At 40.4% G+C, this 22048-nt stretch overlaps 2 protein-coding genes across 7 annotated transcripts in view; one reads left to right on the top strand and one right to left on the bottom strand.

Annotated features, from left to right (window-relative positions):
* The window catches only part of shroom1 (shroom family member 1), a 42612-nt gene extending 36101 nt beyond the window's left edge, over positions 1 to 6511 (top strand). For 5 of the 6 annotated variants that reach the window (XM_047379098.1, XM_047379100.1, XM_047379095.1 and 2 more), the window contains 3 exons: positions 87 to 195; positions 1576 to 1848; positions 3908 to 6511. In XM_047379098.1, coding sequence (XP_047235054.1) covers positions 87 to 195; positions 1576 to 1848; positions 3908 to 4162 — 637 coding nt within the window. In that variant the 3' untranslated portion in view covers positions 4163 to 6511. The remainder of the gene's footprint in view (positions 1 to 86; positions 196 to 1575; positions 1849 to 3907) is intronic. The other variant, XM_047379101.1, reaches the window with a different exon arrangement.
* Positions 6512 to 18826: 12315 nt separating this feature from the next.
* On the bottom strand, positions 18827 to 22048 carry LOC124876495 (ankyrin repeat domain-containing protein SOWAHA-like). Its single transcript, XM_047379325.1, has one exon. The coding sequence runs from the start codon at positions 21608 to 21610 to the stop codon at positions 20258 to 20260; it is 1353 nt and encodes a 450-aa protein (XP_047235281.1). The 5' UTR covers positions 21611 to 22048; the 3' UTR covers positions 18827 to 20257.

Here is a 22048-nt window from a genome sequence, read left to right as displayed (position 1 = left end):
AATCCCCATCATGCCTGAACTGCAATAACAGGAGAGCCTGCGTGGATGTAAAAGTTGTGTTGACATAAACATATTTCTGTCTTCAGCAGCGACGCGTGTAAAGGAGCAGAACCATCTCCGTGTCCGCCTGATTCCGACAGCCAAAAATCTGAGTGTACAGACGAGCAAAGCCAAGCTGATATCACTGAGAAGAAGGTAATTATTAGTTTACTCAGAATAGCTCATGATATTTTCTTTTAAAAAGGAGTCCACATAAGGAGCTCGTTATAAAGAATGAACTCTTGACATGCATAAAAGTATTTTCTGGGTTGTATCAAGGTAAACGTTCTTGCGTTCTGATGGATCTACAAGTTTAAAATGTAATGGTTTTATTCCTTTTTGTCTTCACATTATAAATAAAATTAAAACAGTCATCTTTGGTGTAAACAGGTCAACAGTGCTGATTTCAGCTGCCCAACTACAGCTTGCAGTGGGTTCCAATTTTTGTTTTGCAGAAACTGGGGATTTTATATGGATAACATCTGGCCTTAAGTGCACCCATTTCACTACAGATGGCTGTGTCCCTTGATTATCATATGATGTCCTGTCTGCCTCTTATCAGTGTCTCCAGCTTGTGTAATATTTGGCTTTGCAACTAACTCTCGCCTTTCTTTCTTTCTGGCTGCCCTGCAGACTCTCTCCTATAATTTTATATCTTCATCCTTAATCATTTCCAGTGCATTACAATGGTATTGATGCATGTTGAACATTTCCACGTTTTATCCTGTTACCAACACAAACTTTATTCTGCTTCGTTGTTATTTTATGTAATAGGTCAACCTAAAGTATTCATTGTGAAGTGGAAGGGAAATGATACATGAATTTCAAACTTTTTCACAAGGACCTTAGAAGAAGCATCTTTTGCAAGGACAGCTGCAAGTCTTGTAGGATTTCTCTCTGCCTGGTTTGGACATCAAGAGTCTGCAATTTGTGCCCATTCTTTTTTGCAAAATAACTCAAGCTCAGTCAGACTAGATGAGATGAGGTTGTATGATGCTGCCACCACCGTGTTTCACCTTTGTTATGGTGTGTTCAGAGTGATGTGGGCTGTGTAAATCTTAAACCACACATAGCATTTTTTATGTAGACCAAATAGCTCAGTTTTGGTCTGATCTGGCAGTAGCACCTTTGTTTAGATCTTGTGTCCCATTCCTGGCTCAAGGTAAACTGCAAACTAAACTTCTTATGACCTTCTTTCAACACTGTCGTAATTATTGGCACTTTCCATATGGGCCAGATTTACAGACAGGGTAAGGCATAGTATCCTATGACTGATTCAGTGGATTTTATCTAATGGCATCAGAGTAAATGAGGTACTTTAAAAATCATGTAGCTTTTTCCTTCCACTTCACAATTATGCACTGTTTTGTGTTGGTCTATCACATAAAATCCCAATAAAACACATAAAACTTTGTGGTTGTAACCCTGACAAAATGTGGAAAGATTCAAGGGGTGTGAATACTTCCTCAAGGCACTGTAACAGCACGTGTAATATAATAATAATAATAATAATATGTTTCTCTATTGTGTTTGCAGCGTTTATTAGTCTGTTATATCAACGAGCATCTGCGTTCTCTGGAGGAGTCACGTGGCGCCCTGCAGACAGAGGTGGAGGAGAACGCAGCCCTCGGCGAGGCGATGAAGCTGCTGGTGCATGAACACTGTCTGCCCATGGAGCTGGAGAGGTACAACTTGTTCATTGGGGACCTGGAGAGGGTGGTCAACCTGCTGCTGTGCCTTTCTGCCCGCCTGGCCAGGGTCCAGAACGCCCTGAGTGTCGTGGACCAACACACCGATGCTGAAGAGAAGGTAGGAAGCCAGTCTGTTGTTTCTCGTTCCATCGCTGGAGTACTATACTGGCCTGTAGTTACTTTACACATTATCCCTTTTTTTTTTTTTTTTGACTATTTTTTATTGTAGTGTATCAGATTTTGCTATAAGTTTAATTTTTGCTGCCTGCATAAAATGATTCATACACAGTAGAGTTCAAAGATTATTAATGAGTTTATGATTTGACAATAATTTGCTAATGTCCCTAAAGCCCTACCATCAGCTCTGCATATAATGTTCCTTTTCCGCTTCTGCCTTTCCCTCCTGATGCTGTTTACACATACACACTGATGCGTGTGAGTAAAAGCAGAGTGTCAGCAAGTGCTCCTGAGGACATGTTTTTTTTGTGTTTTTTTTTAAGTAACCGTACACATTTCTTCATTTACAGCAGCTCATTTAGAGCTTCTGGATAAACGATAAGCATAAGCGGCTCTGGTACCTTCAGCTTTACGCTGGTTGTGTTTAGTTTTGCTACAGCAAACAGACCAGTACGGAAAAGTTGAAGGGCAGCTCTGATGAATTTAGGCTTTCTAACCGTGTGGAATGTAAAAAATGTTTCTGAGTTTATCTGTATTTAATTAATTTAATTGTGGAGCTTATCTTTCCTCAGATCAAACACTTTAATAGCTATTGAAGGGTTGATTACCAGATATTGTATGTGCACTATTGCACTTTATATAAATCTTTAGGATGGTCTTTAAAACCAAGAACAAGGACATTTTTTAATGAAATCGTCAGCCCTACTAAGAAATATGACACATGCTGTGCCTTATTACCCCTCCGGATGTCATGCCCCTCCCTGTTAATTTCAGCTTCAGCTCATGTTTGCATGGATTAATTTGATTTCTAGATTTATCCCTGAAAGAGCTCATTGTTCACGTGTCCATCAGCTGAATGCGACTGCAGAGCGTGCTGCACACAGAGGGCTTGTTAGAGCCTCATTTGTGTTCTTGCTGTTATCAGCAACAGTGCTATTTACACTGACTCACCGAAACTCCTGCCCAGTTTCGATGACATTTGTTTCTGACCTGCCCTCTGTTGATACAAGGACACACTGCAGCCACTGGCATGTGATGCTGCAACTTTCACACCTTTCTTTCATCATTCAGTTCAAACAGGAAAATTATTTTGAAAGTGAAATCATTCCACGGGGGTCTAACAATATAATTGACACCTTTTTGATGATTTTGCTTTTTTTTTTTTTTCCTGTTATAACTAAAAAAGTCAGCCTACTTTATTTTATTTGAGTTTTATATATGCAAACACCAAGTGGTGCAAAATTGTTAAGTAGACCTAAAATTTCTACACACCTTTCAATGTTTTTTGTAAATAAAAGAACATAAAAAGTTTGCATGCATTTGAATTCAAGCCTCGAGTTAATACTTTGTAAAATCATCTTGTGCTGCATATACAGCTGCAAGTCTTTAGAGGCATGTCTCTACCACCTTTGCACATCTAGGTACTGAAATCTTTTCCCATTTTTCATGGCAAAATAGCTCAAACTCAGTCAGACTGGATAGAAACATCTGTGAACAGAAACTAGCACGTTGTCTTCCAGGCCTTTAATAAATCTTCCCAGTTTTCCTTTAAATACAAATTCATGTCATACGTTTGACAGTTATGCAAATTAAGATATTAGTTGCGGTAAATCCCCTTTTTTATTTTCTTAATTTTCCCATGTGTGTTTCTATTAAGTAAAGACGAGGCTGGTTAATTTGTACAGCACCATTCATACACAAGGCAATCCAACCAGTGCTTTATGGGACATCAAATGAAAGACAGAAAGAAAATAAAGCCTACGCATAAAAGCATCGCATTAAAGAAAAAGATGTTAAAATACAGATATTAAAGGCATAAAAGAAACAAATATGTTTGACAAGTTTTCTAGAAATCTCTGTCACCTTTAGTGTCTTGGACACACATAATCGTGACAGGTGTGGGTGACTACTGCAATGAGACTCTATTTAACAGCTGGAATATTACATTTGCATGCAATGTGTGACCTTTAACTATAACAAGCCTACTTCGTTCTGTGCAGGAGTCTCTGGACAGTCGCCACCGTCTGCTGTGCAAACAGAGGGAGGATGCCAAAGATCTGAAGGACAACCTGGACCGCCGAGAGAACCTCGTCTCCACCTTCCTGTCGCGCCAGCTGTCCGCCGAGCAGCTGCAGGACTACCGGCGCTTCGTCCAGACCAAGGCCTCGCTCCTCATCCGTCAGAAGGACCTGGAGGAGAAGCAGAGGCTGGGAGAGGAGCAGCTGGAGGCGCTTTCTAACAGCCTGAATATGTGAAGGAACAAATACTTTGGCTTTTAGTTTTCAGGCTCAGTTTGCCTGTTGGAGGTAACCCTATCAGGACAAAAAATAACTGATGACAGTCAAGTAAACCCTTTCCGCCCATCAGTTTGCACAATCAGCAGTGTGCATTAAAACATGTCTTTATATTGTACATTTGTTTTCACTTTGAACAGAATTGAACTGTTCCGGTGTGCCTTGATATATTGTAGCTGTTAAACATTTTATCGTAGAGCTGCTGTGCAGAAACTTGTAGTAATTTGGGATAGTGTCCTTTGTTTTTCACTGAGACAACAGCCCTGCAGCCCTGTACCTGCACCTGTGGAAACCTACTATAAGCTTTAAGATCGTCTCTGAGCAGCGACGAGGCTTCAGTAGCCTGACAGAGGGCGGAGTGCTATATCATGTCAGGAAAAATGTACTGTAGATGTAGAAGATTTAATATTCTTCTTTTCGGTTGTCTGTATTTTTAAATGCATTTCAAATAAGGCACTAAAAACCAAAAAAAAAAAACGTTGAATGGATAAAAAAAAAAGCACTTTTTAAAGAAACATGAATGCACATTACATTAAATCAGAGTAAATAATTTCAAGCAAAAGCCTTACTCCATTCGTTAAAATCCGTTTATCATCACCTTTACAACTTTTACTTTTCAACCATGTTCAGGCTTGTATCCCATGATGGTTCCATTCATTTTCATGTCCAGATGAGAGAAATATTTGAAAATGCATAGCACAATCTTCACCAAAGGCAAAAGTAGTGACAGCAAAGTCTCCAGGGCAAATGTGAGTTCATAAAGTGAGGATTTATATAGTAATTGATCCAGTGAGTAGAAAGAAGTCATGAGAAATTTTGTCTGTGTGCAGTGTCTTGGAGACTTAACATACCACCACCCTATGGAAGGATGAAAAAGGTTCTGTGGTGAACCCAGTCTAACCAATTCTCTATGGTGGGGTGACTGCTTGTGTCAAAAACTCGGGTCTAGGCACGTATACATGGTTTCTGCTCCACTTCTGACCAGCATTGTTACTCAGAAGCCTACGGTCGTCGGCAGTCCCATTTCTCCCAACTCACTCTGTCACCAGAAAACTTTATAATAGCGACCCATGCAGTGATTGCAGAGATGGCCTAGTTAAAATCTATCCTCCATACCCTTGTTTACTTCCATGGTTTCAGTAATGTGTCATAAAATAGGTGCTCTTTGTAGAAAAGTCCTTAGTACATCCTTTCTTTGTGTGTCGCCAATAAGAGGCCACACATTCATTTGACATCTTCCCGTTAAAAAGGCCTTTTTGTGTCAGAGAAATAATCCTTTTTGTGATTATTATGAGAAATTTCCAGACACGTCATTATTCGTATAGGATAGTGCCTTCCAGTGACTCAATGGCTTGAATATTGTATACCTGTCAACAGATGGTAAACCTCACTTGAGCAGATTATTAGTAAGGAGCAGTTATCACAGAGTATTTCTTCCTACCGTGTCATTTTGCTGCAGAAGCGACATCTTATACTTGAAACACTTTCTTTTTATAAAGGGGTAAAGTTCAGTTTTACCCTTGAGGTGTCTATTATCTTTCAGTTTCCTACCTCCCTTTTCAATTTTAACCCATATGTTTATTTCCAGCCATCTTTTGGTACTTGAACCATCAACATGCAGTCTTTACACTGCATTTGTATTCATTTTTATTGGGACTCTTTAACTTGTGACATCAGACAATTATCCCATTTTATCCCTCAGAAATGATCCCTGTTGGCTGTACTGTCTCCAATATTACATTTTAATTAGTAAACAAAATATACTGTTTTTCTACCCTGACTGATATGTCCATGCTTTGCTTTTTGTTCCAGCTTTGCCACCAGCATAGAAAAATGTCTCTCTTTGCTAAACAAACGCTTGCTGGTTTTAGGGCTGAAGGCTGAAAAGACTTTCATACTGTTTTCTGCACCCAGCTGGAATTCCTAACTTATGGAAAACTCCAATATTTTTGACAATGAAACGAAAAGCATTGAGAAATAAAATGGGATTGGTGCAGCACAGGAATGAATCCCAATTTTTATGTTTCTGTATTTACCAACTTCCGTGCTTTACCGATTCAATCAAACCAGTTTTGTTGGGATTATATTTCAATTACAGATATCTAACATTAAAAATGAAAATTTATATGAAAGCCAAGTAAGAAACACATTTTAACCCATTGTGGGTGTAATCATGGCAAACAGTTCAAAATATAGTTTCCCTGTTTCGTTTCATACCCATTTTCTCTTGAGAATTGTTGGTTTGTGCCTGTTTGGGGTTTAAAGAAATCCATGTTTGTATTATTGTGAATAAATTAAGCTTTCACTGCTCATCTGGTGGTCTTCATTTTCCACTTCCTCTCCCACAAGTTAAATCTGCACTTAATAGTTGCAGTCTTGCTCTCTATGTTCAGATTATTTCTTTCAGATCATTTTGCTCTGAACACTGTAGATATGAGTTTTGGTACAGCAAGACATACAGACAAATTTGTCCATTCCTTTGTTTTCTTTTGTCCTGGGATCTTAGGCCAGCTGTATGGCTCGTCTCGTTGCTTTTTTTGTGTCAGAGGCAGATTTGCTAAAATAACTAGAGAAAATGAGACATTCATCGTGTTGCATAGTTGACTTTATTAAATTAACTCCATTCCAGGCCATATCTGGTTCAGGCATCCGAATGGACAGATCATGACAATGGTGAGACAGACGGGAAACGACAAAAAAACACAAAATAACAGTAATACTACTTGATACTGACAATATTAATAAGAAAAGTAAACTAAATAAAAATAAGACACCAAGGACCAAATATGTCCACTGCACCTAAAGCCATGTGAGTAGCAAATATAGAGGTTTGTCTTACCTGCTGTTTGCTCCTTGTGTGCATGTAATTGTGTGACTGTGCACAAAAAGAGTATGAAAAAGTTACAATGAACACGTCTAGTTGCTTCAATCAGAGCTCGCTTCTGCCCTCTGCAGTCGAATCAACACGAACTTTGTTTTTTAACGATGAGGGAACAATCACAATTTCTTATTTACCGTTTTACTAATATTTTCTGGCCTGTTATGTCTTGATTTACTCGTAGCAATTTAACAAATATGCCCACTTTGTGAGAGAAAATAAAAGAGCAAGAGTCTTTGGGGGTTACTATTCATTAGTAACATTAGTGGTGTAGTGATCCCCAGGTGCCCTCTATGTAAACACATTTATAACAACTTATAACTTTTACATTTTGCCATGTTAAAACACAAACTTCAATGCATTTTACTTAAATTCTATGTGATAAATCAACACAAAGTAGAGAATTATTGTTAAGGGGACTAATACCAAGATTGAAAAAATACTTTGCAAATGCAAATCTGAAATGTGTGGCTTTGCATTTTTATTTACCCCCTTTACTCTGAGTCCACTAAATAAAATAAAATACAGCCCACTCCTGAGAGAAGTCATGTTTATAGGTCTCACCTGTGTGCAGTTTAAGTGTACATTTTAGTTCTGGTTGACAAAGAGAGGCAAGAGAAGGTCATTGAAACAAAGCCATGGGAGCTTTCCTCTGCAGTTTGGCACAAGGAATGCAGCGGACACAGCAAACATGTGGAAGAAGATTCTCTAGGTAGATGAGACCAAAACCAACCTCTACAGGTCCTTCTCAAAATATTAGCATATTGTGATAAAGTTCATTATTTTCCATAATGTAATGATGAAAATTTAACATTCATATATTTTAGATTCATTGCACACTAACTGAAATATTTCAGGTCTTTTATTGTCTTAATACGGATGATTTTGGCATACAGCTCATGAAAACCCAAAATTCCTATCTCACAAAATTAGCATATCATTAAAAGGGTCTCTAAACGAGCTATGAACCTAATCATCTGAATCAACGAGTTAACTCTAAACACCAGCAAAAGATTCCTGAGGCCTTTAAAACTCCCAGCCTGGTTCATCACTCAAAAGAGAGTGGCAGAAAACACTGCACAACGAGAAGAGGTGACCGGACCCTGAGGAAGATTGTGGAGAAGGGCCGATTCCAGACCTTGGGGGACCTGCGGAAGCAGTGGACTGAGTCTGGAGTAGAAACATTCAGAGCCACCGTGCACAGGCGTGTGCAGGAAATGGGCTACAGGTGCCGCATTCCCCAGGTCAAGCCACTTTTGAACCAGAAACAGCGGCAGAAGCGCCTGACCTGGGCTACAGAGAAGCAGCACTGGACTGTTGCTCAGTGGTCCAAAGTACTTTTTTCGGATGAAAGCAAATTCTGCATGTCATTCGGAAATCAAGGTGCCAGAGTCTGGAGGAAGACTGGGGAGAAGGAAATGCCAAAATGCCAGAAGTCCAGTGTCAAGTACCCACAGTCAGTGATGGTCTGGGGTGCCGTGTCAGCTGCTGGTGTTGGTCCACTGTGTTTTATCAAGGGCAGGGTCAATGCAGCTAGCTATCAGGAGATTTTGGAGCACTTCATGCTTCCATCTGCTGAAAAGCTTTATGGAGATGAAGATTTCATTTTTCAGCACGACCTGGCACCTGCTCACAGTGCCAAAACCACTGGTAAATGGTTTACTGACCATGGTTTCACTGTGCTCAATTGGCCTGCCAACTCTCCTGACCTGAACCCCATAGAGAATCTGTGGGATATTGTGAAGAGAACGTTGAGAGACTCAAGACCCAACACTCTGGATGAGCTAAAGGCCGCTATCGAAGCATCCTGGGCCTCCATAAGACCTCAGCAGTGCCACAGGCTGATTGCCTCCATGCCACGCCGCATTGAAGCAGTCATTTCTGCCAAAGGATTCCCGACCAAGTATTGAGTGCATAACTGAACATGATTATTTGAAGGTTGACGTTTTTTGTATTAAAAACACTTTTCTTTTATTGGTCGGATGAAATATGCTAATTTTGTGAGATAGGAATTTTGGGTTTTCATGAGCTGTATGCCACAATCATCCGTATTAAGACAATAAAAGACCTGAAATATTTCAGATAGTGTGCAATGAATCTAAAATATATGAATGTTAAATTTTCATCATGACATTATGGAAAATAATGAACTTTATCACAATATGCTAATATTTTGAGAAGGACCTGTATATGGTGAGCCACAGGATGCTTTTCTTCCAACAAAAACGAAGAAGTTGCTCAGAGTTGTTAGGGGGAAAAAGATGGAATTGGTCAGCTCTCAAATAGACAAATTTGAGACAGGCACCAGCTCCCCGTGACCCAGTATGGATTAAGCTGTAGAAAATGACTGACTGACTGAATTAAAGTAACTGTTGTTGAATCAAACTCAAATAACAAACATTTATCAGTGTCAAAAAATGTGCGGGATTTGGTCATGTTTACGATTCAAGACTCAAATTGAGGAAACTGTCGGTTTGAGTTCCTAAAAGGTAAAACATAAAAAAAAAAACAACGCCCATGAACGCCTCTACAACTAGCTGCCTGTTTGTTTATTATACAAAAGCCGTCTTTCCGTTTACGTGCCTGCAGATTAAACTGCGAGACGCAGCTAATTGGCGAAGCGTGTCGACAAGTATATTATTGAACTTTGAACAGAGCCAGGGTTGCTGCTTCCGCCTTCCTCCAGTATGTAAACAGAATTAATTATCTCTGGGGTTGGGTGTCTTTCCACCGCGGTGAAGTTAGTTTTGAGTTGGATATTGGATATTCACGCTCCGTAGATTCAGCCGCCTCCCCGTCCTGATTGAACCGACGCTGGCAGTCTGATTCCGGGACCGTCAATAAATTTCCTCACCAAACACTCTTGAGAGACAAAAATGAATAACTTTTAGGTCACATGACCTAGTGACCGAACATTTATGTAAAATCATTCTATTAAAGTGAAAAGATGATACACACATTTTTTTAAAAATCAGATTTGATTGCATTTTATATTTTTCATGATGTTTTTAAATCAAAATTCAGGATTTTGTCACATGACCCAGTGGTACAAAACTAAAGTTAAATCATTCTACTAGATTGAATAGATGAGACACACTCATTTTTATCCGATTTTAATGTATTTTCTATTTTATATGCATTTTTCTCAAAATGCCTGATTTTTGTTTTTCAATAGCTTTCAGGTCACATGACCCAGTTTCACAAAACTTATGTCAAATCATTTTACTAGACTAAATAGATGAGACACACTTCTTTTTATCTGATTTTGATGCATTTTCTATTAAGAATTTAAAAAAATCAAATTTCATGATTTTTTTTTTCTCAACAGTTTTAAGGTAATGTGCCTTTCACAAAATGAATGCTAAACTATTCTACTAAATATGACATATGAGGTACAGTCTTAAAGCAATCTAACAGATATACAGTTTTAGTTCCAACATATAATTTATAATAATTTATTTCTAGTATTATTGGACACACTTCACACTTTGCTCCTTACTTGCATGATGGACATTTCCAGCTGCCTTTCTTTGCATTTAAATTTTCACCATTGTTTGTGTTGAGGCACTGCACATGGAGCCATCTATCACAGCCACACTCGATCTGTTAATATCGTTCTAGATGCTGATGGCTGTGGGAAAAAAGGATCTCCTGTAGCGGTCTGTCTTACAGCAGATCTGAAGAAGCCTCTGACTAAATACACTGTTGTATGACTGTCTGATGAAGAGGATGCTCAGGGTTCTCTATGCTGTTCTTTATTTTATGAAGAATCCTTCATTGCACAATGGTCTCCAGAGGTTCCAGAGGAGTCCCCAGAACAGAGCCAGCATTCTTTACTAGCTTGCTGAGCTTTTTAAAGTCCCTGGCTCTAATGCTGCTACCCAGCAGATGATCGCAGAAGAGATCGCACTCTCCACAACAGATTTATAGAAGATATGCAATATCTTACTGCAGTCTGCTCTGTCCCTTCTTGCAGGCGGCTTAACAGTTGCATCTCCAGTTCAGTCTGTTGTCCAGGTGAACACAGAGGTATTTATACTTCCATTATGGAACTAGTGTTTGACCCCAGACAGGAGTCTGTCTTGTACTGGAAGTCTGAGGTGTACAGAGTGAAAAGCAATGGTGAGAGTACAGTCCCCTGTGGTGCTCCTGTGCTGCTGACTACCTGGTTAGACTCACAACCTTTCAGTCTCACAAACTGTGGTCTTTTTGTCAGGTAGTCTTTGACCAGGAGATTGTTGAGGCCCCTGAGTATTTTGGAGTTTCTGACAAAGGAAGTCAGATTGAATTGTATTACATGTACTGGAAAAATCAAAGAACATGATCCTCACAGTGCTGCTGGCTTTGCCCAGATGACAGTTGGTTTGTTGAAGCAGGTCTATGATGGCATCTTCAACTCCAACTCCACAGCGATAAGCAAACTAAAAGGGTCCTGATAGTTGATTGTGTTTACTTGGTGGACTAACGGGAGTCTCTCTAGGACCTTCATGATGTGGGATGTCAGAGAAACAGAAATATAGTCATTGAGGGTTGATGGGGGATTTTGTTTGGTACCGGAACAAGACAAGAGGCCTTCCACAACATTGGAACCTTCTTCTGGGCCAGGCTAAGGTTGAAGAGGTACTGCAGAAGCCCACAGAGCTGCTCTGCATAGGCCTTCAGGACTCTAGGGTTGACACGATCTGGACCTGCAGCTTTATTCTGGTTCAGTCTTTCCAGTTGAATCATCACTTGACTTCTTGAGACACAAAGGTCGAAGGAGGAAGCAAAAGGAGCATCAGCATCTTCTGATTTGGTTGAAGGCAAACATGTAGAAGCAGAAGGGTCCATGGCTGAGGTGGAAGATAAAACATTTGAGGTGTGACAGGAAAGCTGTTTGGTTGTGAGCAGGAGAGAAGGATGCTGAGCTTGTTTTTGAACTAAACCTATTGAAGAATGTGTTTAGTTCATTGACTCTGTCCAAACCTCCATCTGTCTGATCATCCTTCTGCTTGAAGCCTGTGATCTTGTTTATCCCTGACCACACATCTCTGATACTGTTTTGCTGGAGCTTGCTCCCTAGCTTCTTCTTGTACACCTCCTTGCTGTCCCTTATCTATAATTTAAGTTACTTCTGTATACTCTTCAATAATTACCTATCTCCCTCTTTGAAGACTCTTTTTTCCTGCTAAGCAGGTCCTTCAGGTCACTGGTGATCCATGGTTTATATCAAACCATATTCATGTTTTAGAAAGAACAAGCCTTTTTATGGACAATACATAAGATTTGTTTGAGCCATAAGTACACCCTCAAAGCTAGATGAAACATATTGACAAAACACTTGCAGCTGTAAAGAACCCAATGGTTTTATAAGTGTTGACTTGTGGGAGCTAAACACACATGCAGGTCACACTTTTCAGGTTTTGCTTAGTTTAACGACAGGAAACGATCTGTTTTTATCGTTGTACTTTGTATTGGTCATCACATACAAATGTTTGGTAATTTGTGGTTTCACAGCATTAAAGTGGATAAAGGATATTTTTTTCAGTGCAAGTTATGTTGCTTAATAAAGAGATAGTATGATAAAATATGTGGTTGTAGTATGTGGAACAGTCTATGGGGTATGAATACTTCTGCCAGTGTTAATTAAAGAATGACATCTAGACTAAAAAGTGTGGTGACACATTCTTAAAATGTGTATTTAAACCACTAAGAGGTTTCCACATTTTAAGGATATGTCACCACAACTAGCAGCCTCCATCATTTGTAAATGGAAGAAGTTTGGAACCACTACGACTCTTCAGGCAGGCAACCTCCGGGTTGACAGACACAGAATTCAGGTGGACGGCTGGGAGGTCTACGACGACTGTGATGGAGTCTTGGAGGTCTGCGATGAAAAAGCAGGCTGTTTGGAGGCCAGTGACGAAGCCATGAGAACTTACGAAGAAGCTTGTCTGGAGGCCGGCCACGAAGGAGCAGAGTAGAGGACTCTTGGCGAACCCGTTCAGGAGGATGGCCTCAAGAAGGCCGGCGGTGGAGCTCAGGAACCCGAACAGAAAGTGGAGGCAGTTCGTCCCCAAACCTCTCTTACGGACAGGAACAGGATCACCAGACCAAGGCGGTTCATCCTCGAACTCCTCATGAACAGGAACAGGATCAGATAACTGAGGCGATTTGTCTTTGAACCCCTCATGAACAGGAACAGGGTCAGGAGACTGAGGCGGTTCGTTCTCGAACCCCTCATGGACAGGAAGTGAAGGCGGTTCATCCTCGAACCCCTCCGGAACAGGACCAGGAACAGGATCAGGAAGTGAAGGCAGTTCGTCCTCGAACCCCTCATGAACAGGAACAAGATCAGGTAACTGAGGCGGTTTGTCCTTGAACCCCTCATGAACAGGAACAGGGTCAGGATCAGGAACGACCTTCAGCGGAAGCAGGAGCTGAAGTGCTGGCAAAACCCTCAGTGGAGCCAGGAACTGAAGCGTTGCACCAACTTTCAGTGGAGCCAGGAACAGGAGCAGAAACTGAGGCGTCTAGCTGACCTCCAGCAGAGACAGGAGCTGAAGCGCCAGCAGAACCCTCAGCGGTGAAGCGAGAGGAGAAGGAAGCTGGAAGCTTCAGGATGGAAGAGCAGATTTCCTCCAGAGCTTTCTGACGCTCTTTTTTGACGGTCTTGTGGGCCAGAGGACTCTGAGGGAAAAAACTACCCCATACTTCCACCCAGTCCTTCTGCCGATTTGCAGCCTCCAATCTATGCCATGGTGAGCTGGGAGAACTGAAGAGGTGCAAAACAACCTTGCAATCACCTCATCTTTTTTTACCCCCTTTCTAACCTCTCTGCTTGGTCCATTAGGCTGGTTCCTTCTGTCACAATGAGCTGTTGTGGTAGGACAACGTGCAAAGAAGGCTTCCAGGAACAAGGTGAATGACGGTGAGTTCAGTTTAATAAACCTTAATCAAAATCCGGACAGGCTGTCAACCATTCACCATTCAACCCGTCAAGCCTGTCTGGAGTTTGAGTAAGGTTTATTAAACTGAACTTACATTCATTCACCTTGTTCCTGGAAGCCTTCTTTGCACATTGGTCCTACCACAACAGCTCATCACGACAAAGGACTCTGTGAATGTTCTGGAGTGGTCAAGCCAGAGTCCAGACATGAATCCAGTTAAACATCTGGGGAGATCTAAATATGGCTCTGCACAGGCTTCTCCCATTCAACCTGATGGAGCTTGGGATGTAGTCCAAGGAAGAATGGGCAAAACTGCCTGAAGATAGGTGTGCTAAGCTTGTGGCATCATATTCAAATAGACTTGAGGCCATAATTGCTGCCCAAGGTGGATGAGCAAAGTATTAAGCAAAAACTGTAAATACTTATGTAAATGTGATTTCTTAGTTTTCTATTTTAAATAAATTTGCAAAAACAAACTTCTTTCACATGGTCATAATGGGGTATTGTGCATAGAACTTAGAGGAAAGACATTAATTTGAAATCATTTGGAAGAACGCTGTAACATAACTAAATGTTGAAAAAGCACAACGCTATGAATACTTTCCGGACGTAGTGTGTAAGACATTTATTTTAGTGAAGTACAACTTCTGACAGACACATTATTAAAAATCTTCACTAATGAATTACTGGTTTATATGGCAGATTTGTTAATTCCCAGTCATGTTTAACTCATTGTAGCTGATGTATGAGAGTTCTACTTCTTACATTGGCACAATTTCACAATTAACATATATATTACCTTTGGTAAACTGTGAAGAGGAAGCTCTATTCTGTCACCAAACTGAATCACACCAGCTGTGGAGTGATTTAGGCGGTAATTGGTGTCAACCACTCCCTATACATGGACAGCCTCATTAAACAGGTTTGCAATATTCTACATAAACAACTTAATATTTTATAAATATTTAAAGTCCCTAAAACTGTCTTTGCCAGCATATCTGAACATTTGTTGATATGAATCTTAAAATAATGAAGTAAACGTTGACAAATAAGTGAAATATGAACTTAAAAAATACAATCACACACATACCTCTGTCAACTACTGATGTGGGTGAAAGAGTTTATGCATTAAAGACTTATACAGTAAAGCTGGACAGTTTCAAAAAAGCAAGTGTGATCTGCTAAAATGGATGTTTTGCATATGACTGTAGCTTGTAAGCTTTGAGAATCAACTTGCAACTGATCACAGTATGTATAATAACCCTATGTTTAATCAAAACGATCAATTGTTCATTCATTCATTCATTCATCTTCTATACCAATTATTCTATACTGGGTCACAGGCGAGCTGGTGCCTATCTCCAGCAGTCTAAGGGCGAGAGACAGGGTACACCCTGGCCAGGTCACCAATCCATCGCAGGGCAACACACAGACACACGGGACAAACAACCATGCACACACTCATTTACACCTAAGGGCAATTTAGAGAGACCAATTTACCTTACAGCCATGTTTTTGGACTGTGGGATGAAGCCGGAGTAACCGGTGAAAAATGATCCAGTGTGATTACAAAACGTCTATAAAGAACTAGAAAATGGATTAAAATCAGATTTTAAAAAATTTGTGTTCCTCATCTATGCAGTCTAGTAGAATGATTTAACATTAGTTTTGTGTCACTAGGTCATGTGACCTAAAAGCTATTAATTTTTGTCCCTCGAGAGTGACGGTCCCTAAGCGAACCACCGTGTGTGAAAGGAGGGAACAAGCAGAGACCGGCTGCCCGGAATCAGACTGCCAGCATCGGTTCAATCAGGACGGGGACGCCGCTGAATCTGCGGAGCGTGAATATCCAATGTCCAACTCAAAACCAACTTCACCGCGGTTGTTTTTCCTGCGGCTACTTTCTCCAGCCTCACCAATCACTTAATGAAAAGGAAGAGACTACGAAACTACGAAAACAAGTTAATTCTGTCGGAAAATAAATGCATATTGTTAAAGCCATGAAAACAGACCACGGGGAAAACCTTCAAACTGCGATTGGAGTGTGAGGAATTGGTGAAAACCGCACACGGCAAACAGGGTGGCATTTTTTTTTTGTATTGCATCAGCTGTTAAAATAAGCAAAACAAAACGTATGATTCAGGCGTTCAGTCTGAACTCTGAACTCCCCACCCACAGGAATGTCAGCACACCTTAGTCAGCCTCACCTACCAGTCATTACTCAACACACCCATGAAGATTAACCAAAGATTGTCCTCAGAATAAGTGTGCAAGTAAAGACAAAAGACAAAACAGTCTGTAAATTCTTCTTTAAATTTAGCCTCTGCCTAACTTTGCTACACCTGGTCATACATAAAGTATTTTAAGTCACATACGACCTTATTTCCACACTCTGCATCTATTTTCTGCTATTATTTGTATTTCTGGAATTAATCTTGTCTTCTCATGCTTGCTGGCTTGTAATGTTGTCTTATTTTTGCCACAATCCTTTTTGTAACCAGGACCGGCTCAATATTTAACAGGGCCTTTGGCAAAATTTGATTTGGGGCCCCAATTCCAGTTTTCACTGGACACAGCAGGCCTTTCATTGTAACTGTGAAATATGAAACATTTCCTTTGTATAAATTTATAATAAAATCCTAAATAAATTTACACTTGAACAATCTTTAATTGTCTTCAATTCAATTCAAAAATACTTTATTAATCCCAAAGGGAAATTAAATGTTGTTATAGCTCATATTATGAAGGTTTCCTAAAAGAGCCGTTGTAGATGCTGATGGCTGTGGGCAGGAAAGATCTCCTGTAGCGCTCCGTCTTACAGCAGATCTGAAGAAGCCTCTGACTGAAGACACTGTTGTTGTAGGACAGTCTCATGAAGAGGATGCTCAGGGTTCTCCATAATGTTCTTCATTTTATGAAGAATCCGTCTTTCCACAATGATCTCCAGAGGTTCCAGAGGAATCCCCAGAACACAGCCAGCCATTTTTATCAGCTTGTTGAGCTGTTTTAAGTCCCTGGCTCTGATGCTGCTTCCCCAGCAGATGATGGTAGAAGAGATCACACTCTCCACAACAGACTTATAGAAGATATGCAGCATCTTGCTGCAAACACCAAAGGACCTAAGCTTCCTCAAGAAGTACAGTCTGCTCTGTCCCTTCTTGTAGATGGCTTCACAGTTTATTGTCCAGGTGAACACCGAGGTATTTATATTCCTCTACCACCTCCACTTCTTCTCCCATGATAGAAATAGTTTTTGACTTATTCCTGTTTCTCTTAAAATCTACAACCATCTCCTTTGTTTTAGTCACATTCAAAATGAGATGATTGTTTCCACACCATGCCACAAAGCGGTCCACCACCTTCCTGTACTCAGCTTCTTGTTCATCTCTGATCCACCCCACGACTGCAGAATCATCCGAGTATTTCTGCAGATGACAGGAGTCTGTCTTGTACTGGACGTTTGAGTGTACAGAGTGAAAAGGAATGGTGAGAGTACAGTCCCCTGTGCTGTTCTTAAATTTGCTATTCAAAAACCACGAATTACAAGCCTGGGGGCGGTATGCACCAGTTCACCTATTGGGCCGGCTCTGCTGGTGCTTTACTTTAGACCTCATATGGGTTTATTTTTCTTTGCACTGTTGGAGCCTTTTGATATTTGTTGTTAACAGGAAGTCTTTATCATTTGGCTTGTTGGGATAATGGACAACTCAGCATAGGGGTTGATATTATGGCATTACATGAGGGCAGGTGAGCAGCTGTTGAGCCACTATGAAGATAAACAACTTTAAACCACAATAATGGTTGTCAATCGCTAGTTCAGGTTGGGAAGTTAATGTGCTCCTGTCCAAACTTAGCCTGAACAAAGACACTGATGCAACTTTTTAACTACACCTTTTCAGGTAAACTGATTTTCAATATTCAGTTTTTAACTTAATTTACACTTTTTTTTAGAGGTCTAAGCCCTTTGTTCTATGTATCTTCAATTAATGTTAGTTAGAGAATTGACTATTATTAAAAACTGTTTAATCCTCTTTTCAATATCTCCAGATGTCGAAGTTGTCATTGTTATCTGACCTTTTTGTCTTGTTAAATGCCTTAATATGACATTTGTAGTTGATTGCCGCTATGAAAAACTAAATTTACTAAAATGTCAAATAGAAAGGTAGTAAAAAATAACTTAAAACTCACTATTTTCTTTAAAGGACTGAAGCCCGATGCAATCAAGAAGCTATATAGACCATGCATGAAAATAAATTTTCCCTGATATGTTTCATTTCAACACTTCCATATAGTAATCTTTACTCTTGAATGCAGAAATGTACGCTGTATTTTTAATTCCTTCCATTTCTCTGCTCATCCCAGCCTATTTTTCCCTCGCAGCTGCCTCAGAAAAGGACATTTGCGTAACAAAACCTCATGGCTGGGAGATAACTCATCGTCTTCACGCAGGAACATTTAGGGCTGTCGGGGAAGTGACATCATGACTCACAGTAGAAGCAGAGGACAAACAGCAGTGAGGGAGATGATGATTTTTTCCCCCCTCAGACTTCTCCTTTTGTGGGTCTCGGCTTCATGCTGATATCATTGCTTCCAGCTGCAAATGAACACACCTAGCCCCAGTGAGCTGCTTATCAGGCCGAATCACAGCAGTCTCAACAAGCCGAGCAATATTTCAAGAAAATCTTGGCACCGAGTCACATAAAAGATTTATGGAACACCTGGACAGCTCTTAATAAATGACCCATTTTTGAAGCTTTTAGCAGGATTTCATGTACTTTAGTTACAACATAAATACTTTTAATAAATCCTCTAGTAAAATTTAGAACATCCGAGAACTTTAATGGAACTTATTAAAAGTTTTTGTTACAAAAAGAAGTGAACATTTCCATGCATTTCACTGACATTTTAAATTTTTAATGAATTGTAGTGCTACTGAAGATTTGGATTCACACATACGTCCCTCATTTTATTTTTGCCCTTTGTAAAGCCTCCCCCCATGATCACACAACTCAGAAAGCAAAACATGTTGAGTCTTGATCAGTAAATTCTTTACTTGTATTAAGTTCTTTTGAAAATAGATTCCAAACATCAATAACATTTCTTTCTGAAACGGATATGATTAAAAACTGATTAAAAACCACATAAAAATGTGTTACAATGTTTCAATAAACAGGAGTGAAGCAGTGCAGCCCTTCCCCCACCTGTTGCTGCATCCTGCTGGTCAAGGGGCTGAAAGAAGGCTACTACAATTATCCCTTGCTTACAAGCAAGATATATTTGGCTGTGTGGAAATAATTGGGGTTGTTAAAAATACAGCTCATGATGTGGACTAAAGGAGTTCCCACATCACAATTTAATTAACCCATTAATATTAGTTTGTTATATCTGTCTCAGTCTATAAAAAACAGAAATGCTATAAAAGTGTATATTCTGCGTTTCAGACATATTCTTAAATTTAATGGCTGAATATTTCAATTTAAGTGTGTGTCTGAAAATTATAAAACAAATGTTATTGATTATATCACTGCACCTGTAACTGTCAGTATGCCAGGTTATTTTAGCAGGAATAATTAGGAATAATTGTTTTCTTTTTTAAATTAAGGCAATAAGATCAGCATTATTATCGTTTTCATGGTGAGGCAACGTGAAAGCCCCCCGCCTCGTTGCTGTGCACTGCTGGCCAGCCAGCTGAAAGAAGGCTACTACAGTTATCACTTGCTTACAAGAAAGATACATTTGGCTGTCTGTGATATTTTTGTACGTGAAAAACACAAGTCATCACTCTTATTTAAAGCTAAAGTTGGCAAGTTATCTAGCCTGACTAATCTACCAGTTAATATTGGCTTTGTTATGCACATGTTACTTTATAAAAGGCAGAATGACTATAAAAAAGTTTAATATTTTAGCTCAGGGGTTAAGACCCTCTTTAATATGGGTGTTTGTTTTAAATTTTTACTAAAGTCTCTGTATGAAAATCAAAAAAATTTTATAAATTGCTTTATTACGCCTGTAATTGTCAATATGTTTTAGCAGCAGCAGGAATAACTATTTGCATTTCTGTTTTTTTAGTAAAACTACTAGAACGGGAAAAAACTAACAAAAAAAAACCAACTACTAGAACATTTGTACTGAAGGTTATCATGCTGTGAGAATTTCATACTGGCCCATGCCTGGTCTGTTGTGTTGTATTTGTCTTGTTTGATGAATTAGGACCGAAAAAACAGAATAAAGTGACGTTTCCATCGTTCATCAACACATAGAAGCATTAGACATCACTCTGTGTCTGAAGCCAGAGTCTTCTTGCTCCTCCTCGCTGAGAGAGTAAAGTCCGGACCTCTGATTGTTTTTCTTCTTGTGGCTGATCACCGTCGGCTGGAAGAGACGGGTTATGGAGTGCAGACCCCTGGAGAGGTCTGGCAGCAAGTCCTGCTCCTCTCTCTGGGAAAGAGGGCCCTTCTCTTGAGTTTGTGCTTGAGCTTTGGGCTCACTCAACATCTCCCTGATAGTTTTGGAAATGCCTTTATGCAGGTAGTGGTAGGCCCTGTTCCCGCAGTTGTCTCTAATGGTCATATTAGCCCCAAACTCGCCCACTAACATAGCCATGATGTACTCCTGGTCGTGCAGAGCAGCTATGTGTAAGGGAGTGTACCCCCCGTGTGATTTTGCGTTGATGTCGACGTCGACCCTTCCTTCACGGAACATGTCCATGACCTTGAGGAGCATCTTACTGTTCCCACACTTGGCAGCCCAGTGAAGGATGGTGAACCCTGAGATGAAGTCCTTCCTGTCTGCGAGCTTGCAGTCGCTGAGCAGCAGGCCATAGACCTGATTCCAGTGGCCTGCAGCACACTTCACCAGCCACTCATGCTCTGCATGGTCCAGGGGGAACATGGAGGAAATCCTTGAGTCTCCGCCAAGATCCTCTGGAACCTTGGAGCTCCTTGCTGCTCTCCTCAGCTGGGGCGAATGACTGTCCACTGAGGATGGCTTCCTCTTGGCTTTGATGGTGTTTAGTTTTTGGCTCTTGGGAAGTTCTTCTGAGTTTGGCTTCAGTTTGTGGATCTCCACCCTGGTAGAAGCTGGCATTCTCAAAGGCAGAGCGTACGGTTTGCTCTGCACCTTGGCTTCATCTTTCTCCTTCCTGTTGACATCAAAATTCAGCATCTTTTTAACTTTGTTCTCCTCACACTTGCTCCTCTGCAGGGCCAGCTGTATGGGAGATAAGGATACAGGATGTCCCTCAGAAACAGTGGGCCCTCTAGGGTCCATGGAGTTCTCAGTCTTTTCATCTTCTACAGGTGGACTCTGCTCCTGCTCACCTGACATCTCCTGATTACTATTATCAGTACTGTTTTCAGTCGTTTGGCTTCCTCCGAGCAAATGCTGGTAGACCTTTTTGAGAACGACGTACCGGGCTCCGTCGATCTCTTTGACGTAAGCGACATTGTTCACAAAAGTCTTGAAGAGCTCTCTGTTCCGATCTCTCTCCGCCGGATCGACGCAGTCCACTGAGGATCCGAATTTCACCACCAGCTCGGATTTCTTCACTTTGCCACCCTCCAACACCAGCAGAGAAATGATGGATTCCTGAGTCAAATCCATGAATAAAACTGTCAGAAAAGTCAAAAAACTATTAACTTGTGTTTCACAGCCGCTCAGTCCAGACACCAGGCTGCACTGTTCTCCTCCCTCTCTACCTAAGGGAGTTTTCCTTTTTTGTGGTCCGGGCAAGATGCGGACGTGGAAATGATTTGAATAATATATGCATGTTTTCCTACAAGCAAAAGTAAATCGACGAGTTAAAAAAAAGACGCGTTATTATCTGATGAGAAAATCCGAACTTTAACATATGCGTGCTTGGAAAAGTAGCCTACTGATTTAACTCAATTGTAGTAAATATGTAGGCAGAAATGTCGTACTATTTAAGAAATAAAATGATCGATAGGAATTAAAAGCTGCGAAAACTCCTCCGCGTGTTCACTTTTTCACGCGGATCCACCACTATAAGGCTTCCTCACAAATTTAAGTGTGATATGCACA

Source organism: Girardinichthys multiradiatus, chromosome 11 (genome assembly GCF_021462225.1).
Source record: "Girardinichthys multiradiatus isolate DD_20200921_A chromosome 11, DD_fGirMul_XY1, whole genome shotgun sequence".
In the NCBI taxonomy this organism is placed as follows: Eukaryota; Metazoa; Chordata; class Actinopteri; order Cyprinodontiformes; family Goodeidae; genus Girardinichthys; species Girardinichthys multiradiatus.
The sequence above is the reverse complement of the archived record's forward strand: the minus strand, read 5'-3'. Positions and strand labels throughout refer to the sequence as shown.

Bases quoted from the DNA above. Each gene is read 5' to 3' on its own strand.
- LOC124876495 (XM_047379325.1), bottom strand. From the start codon at position 21,610: ATGGATTTGACTCAGGAATCCATCATTTCTCTGCTGGTGTTGGAGGGT.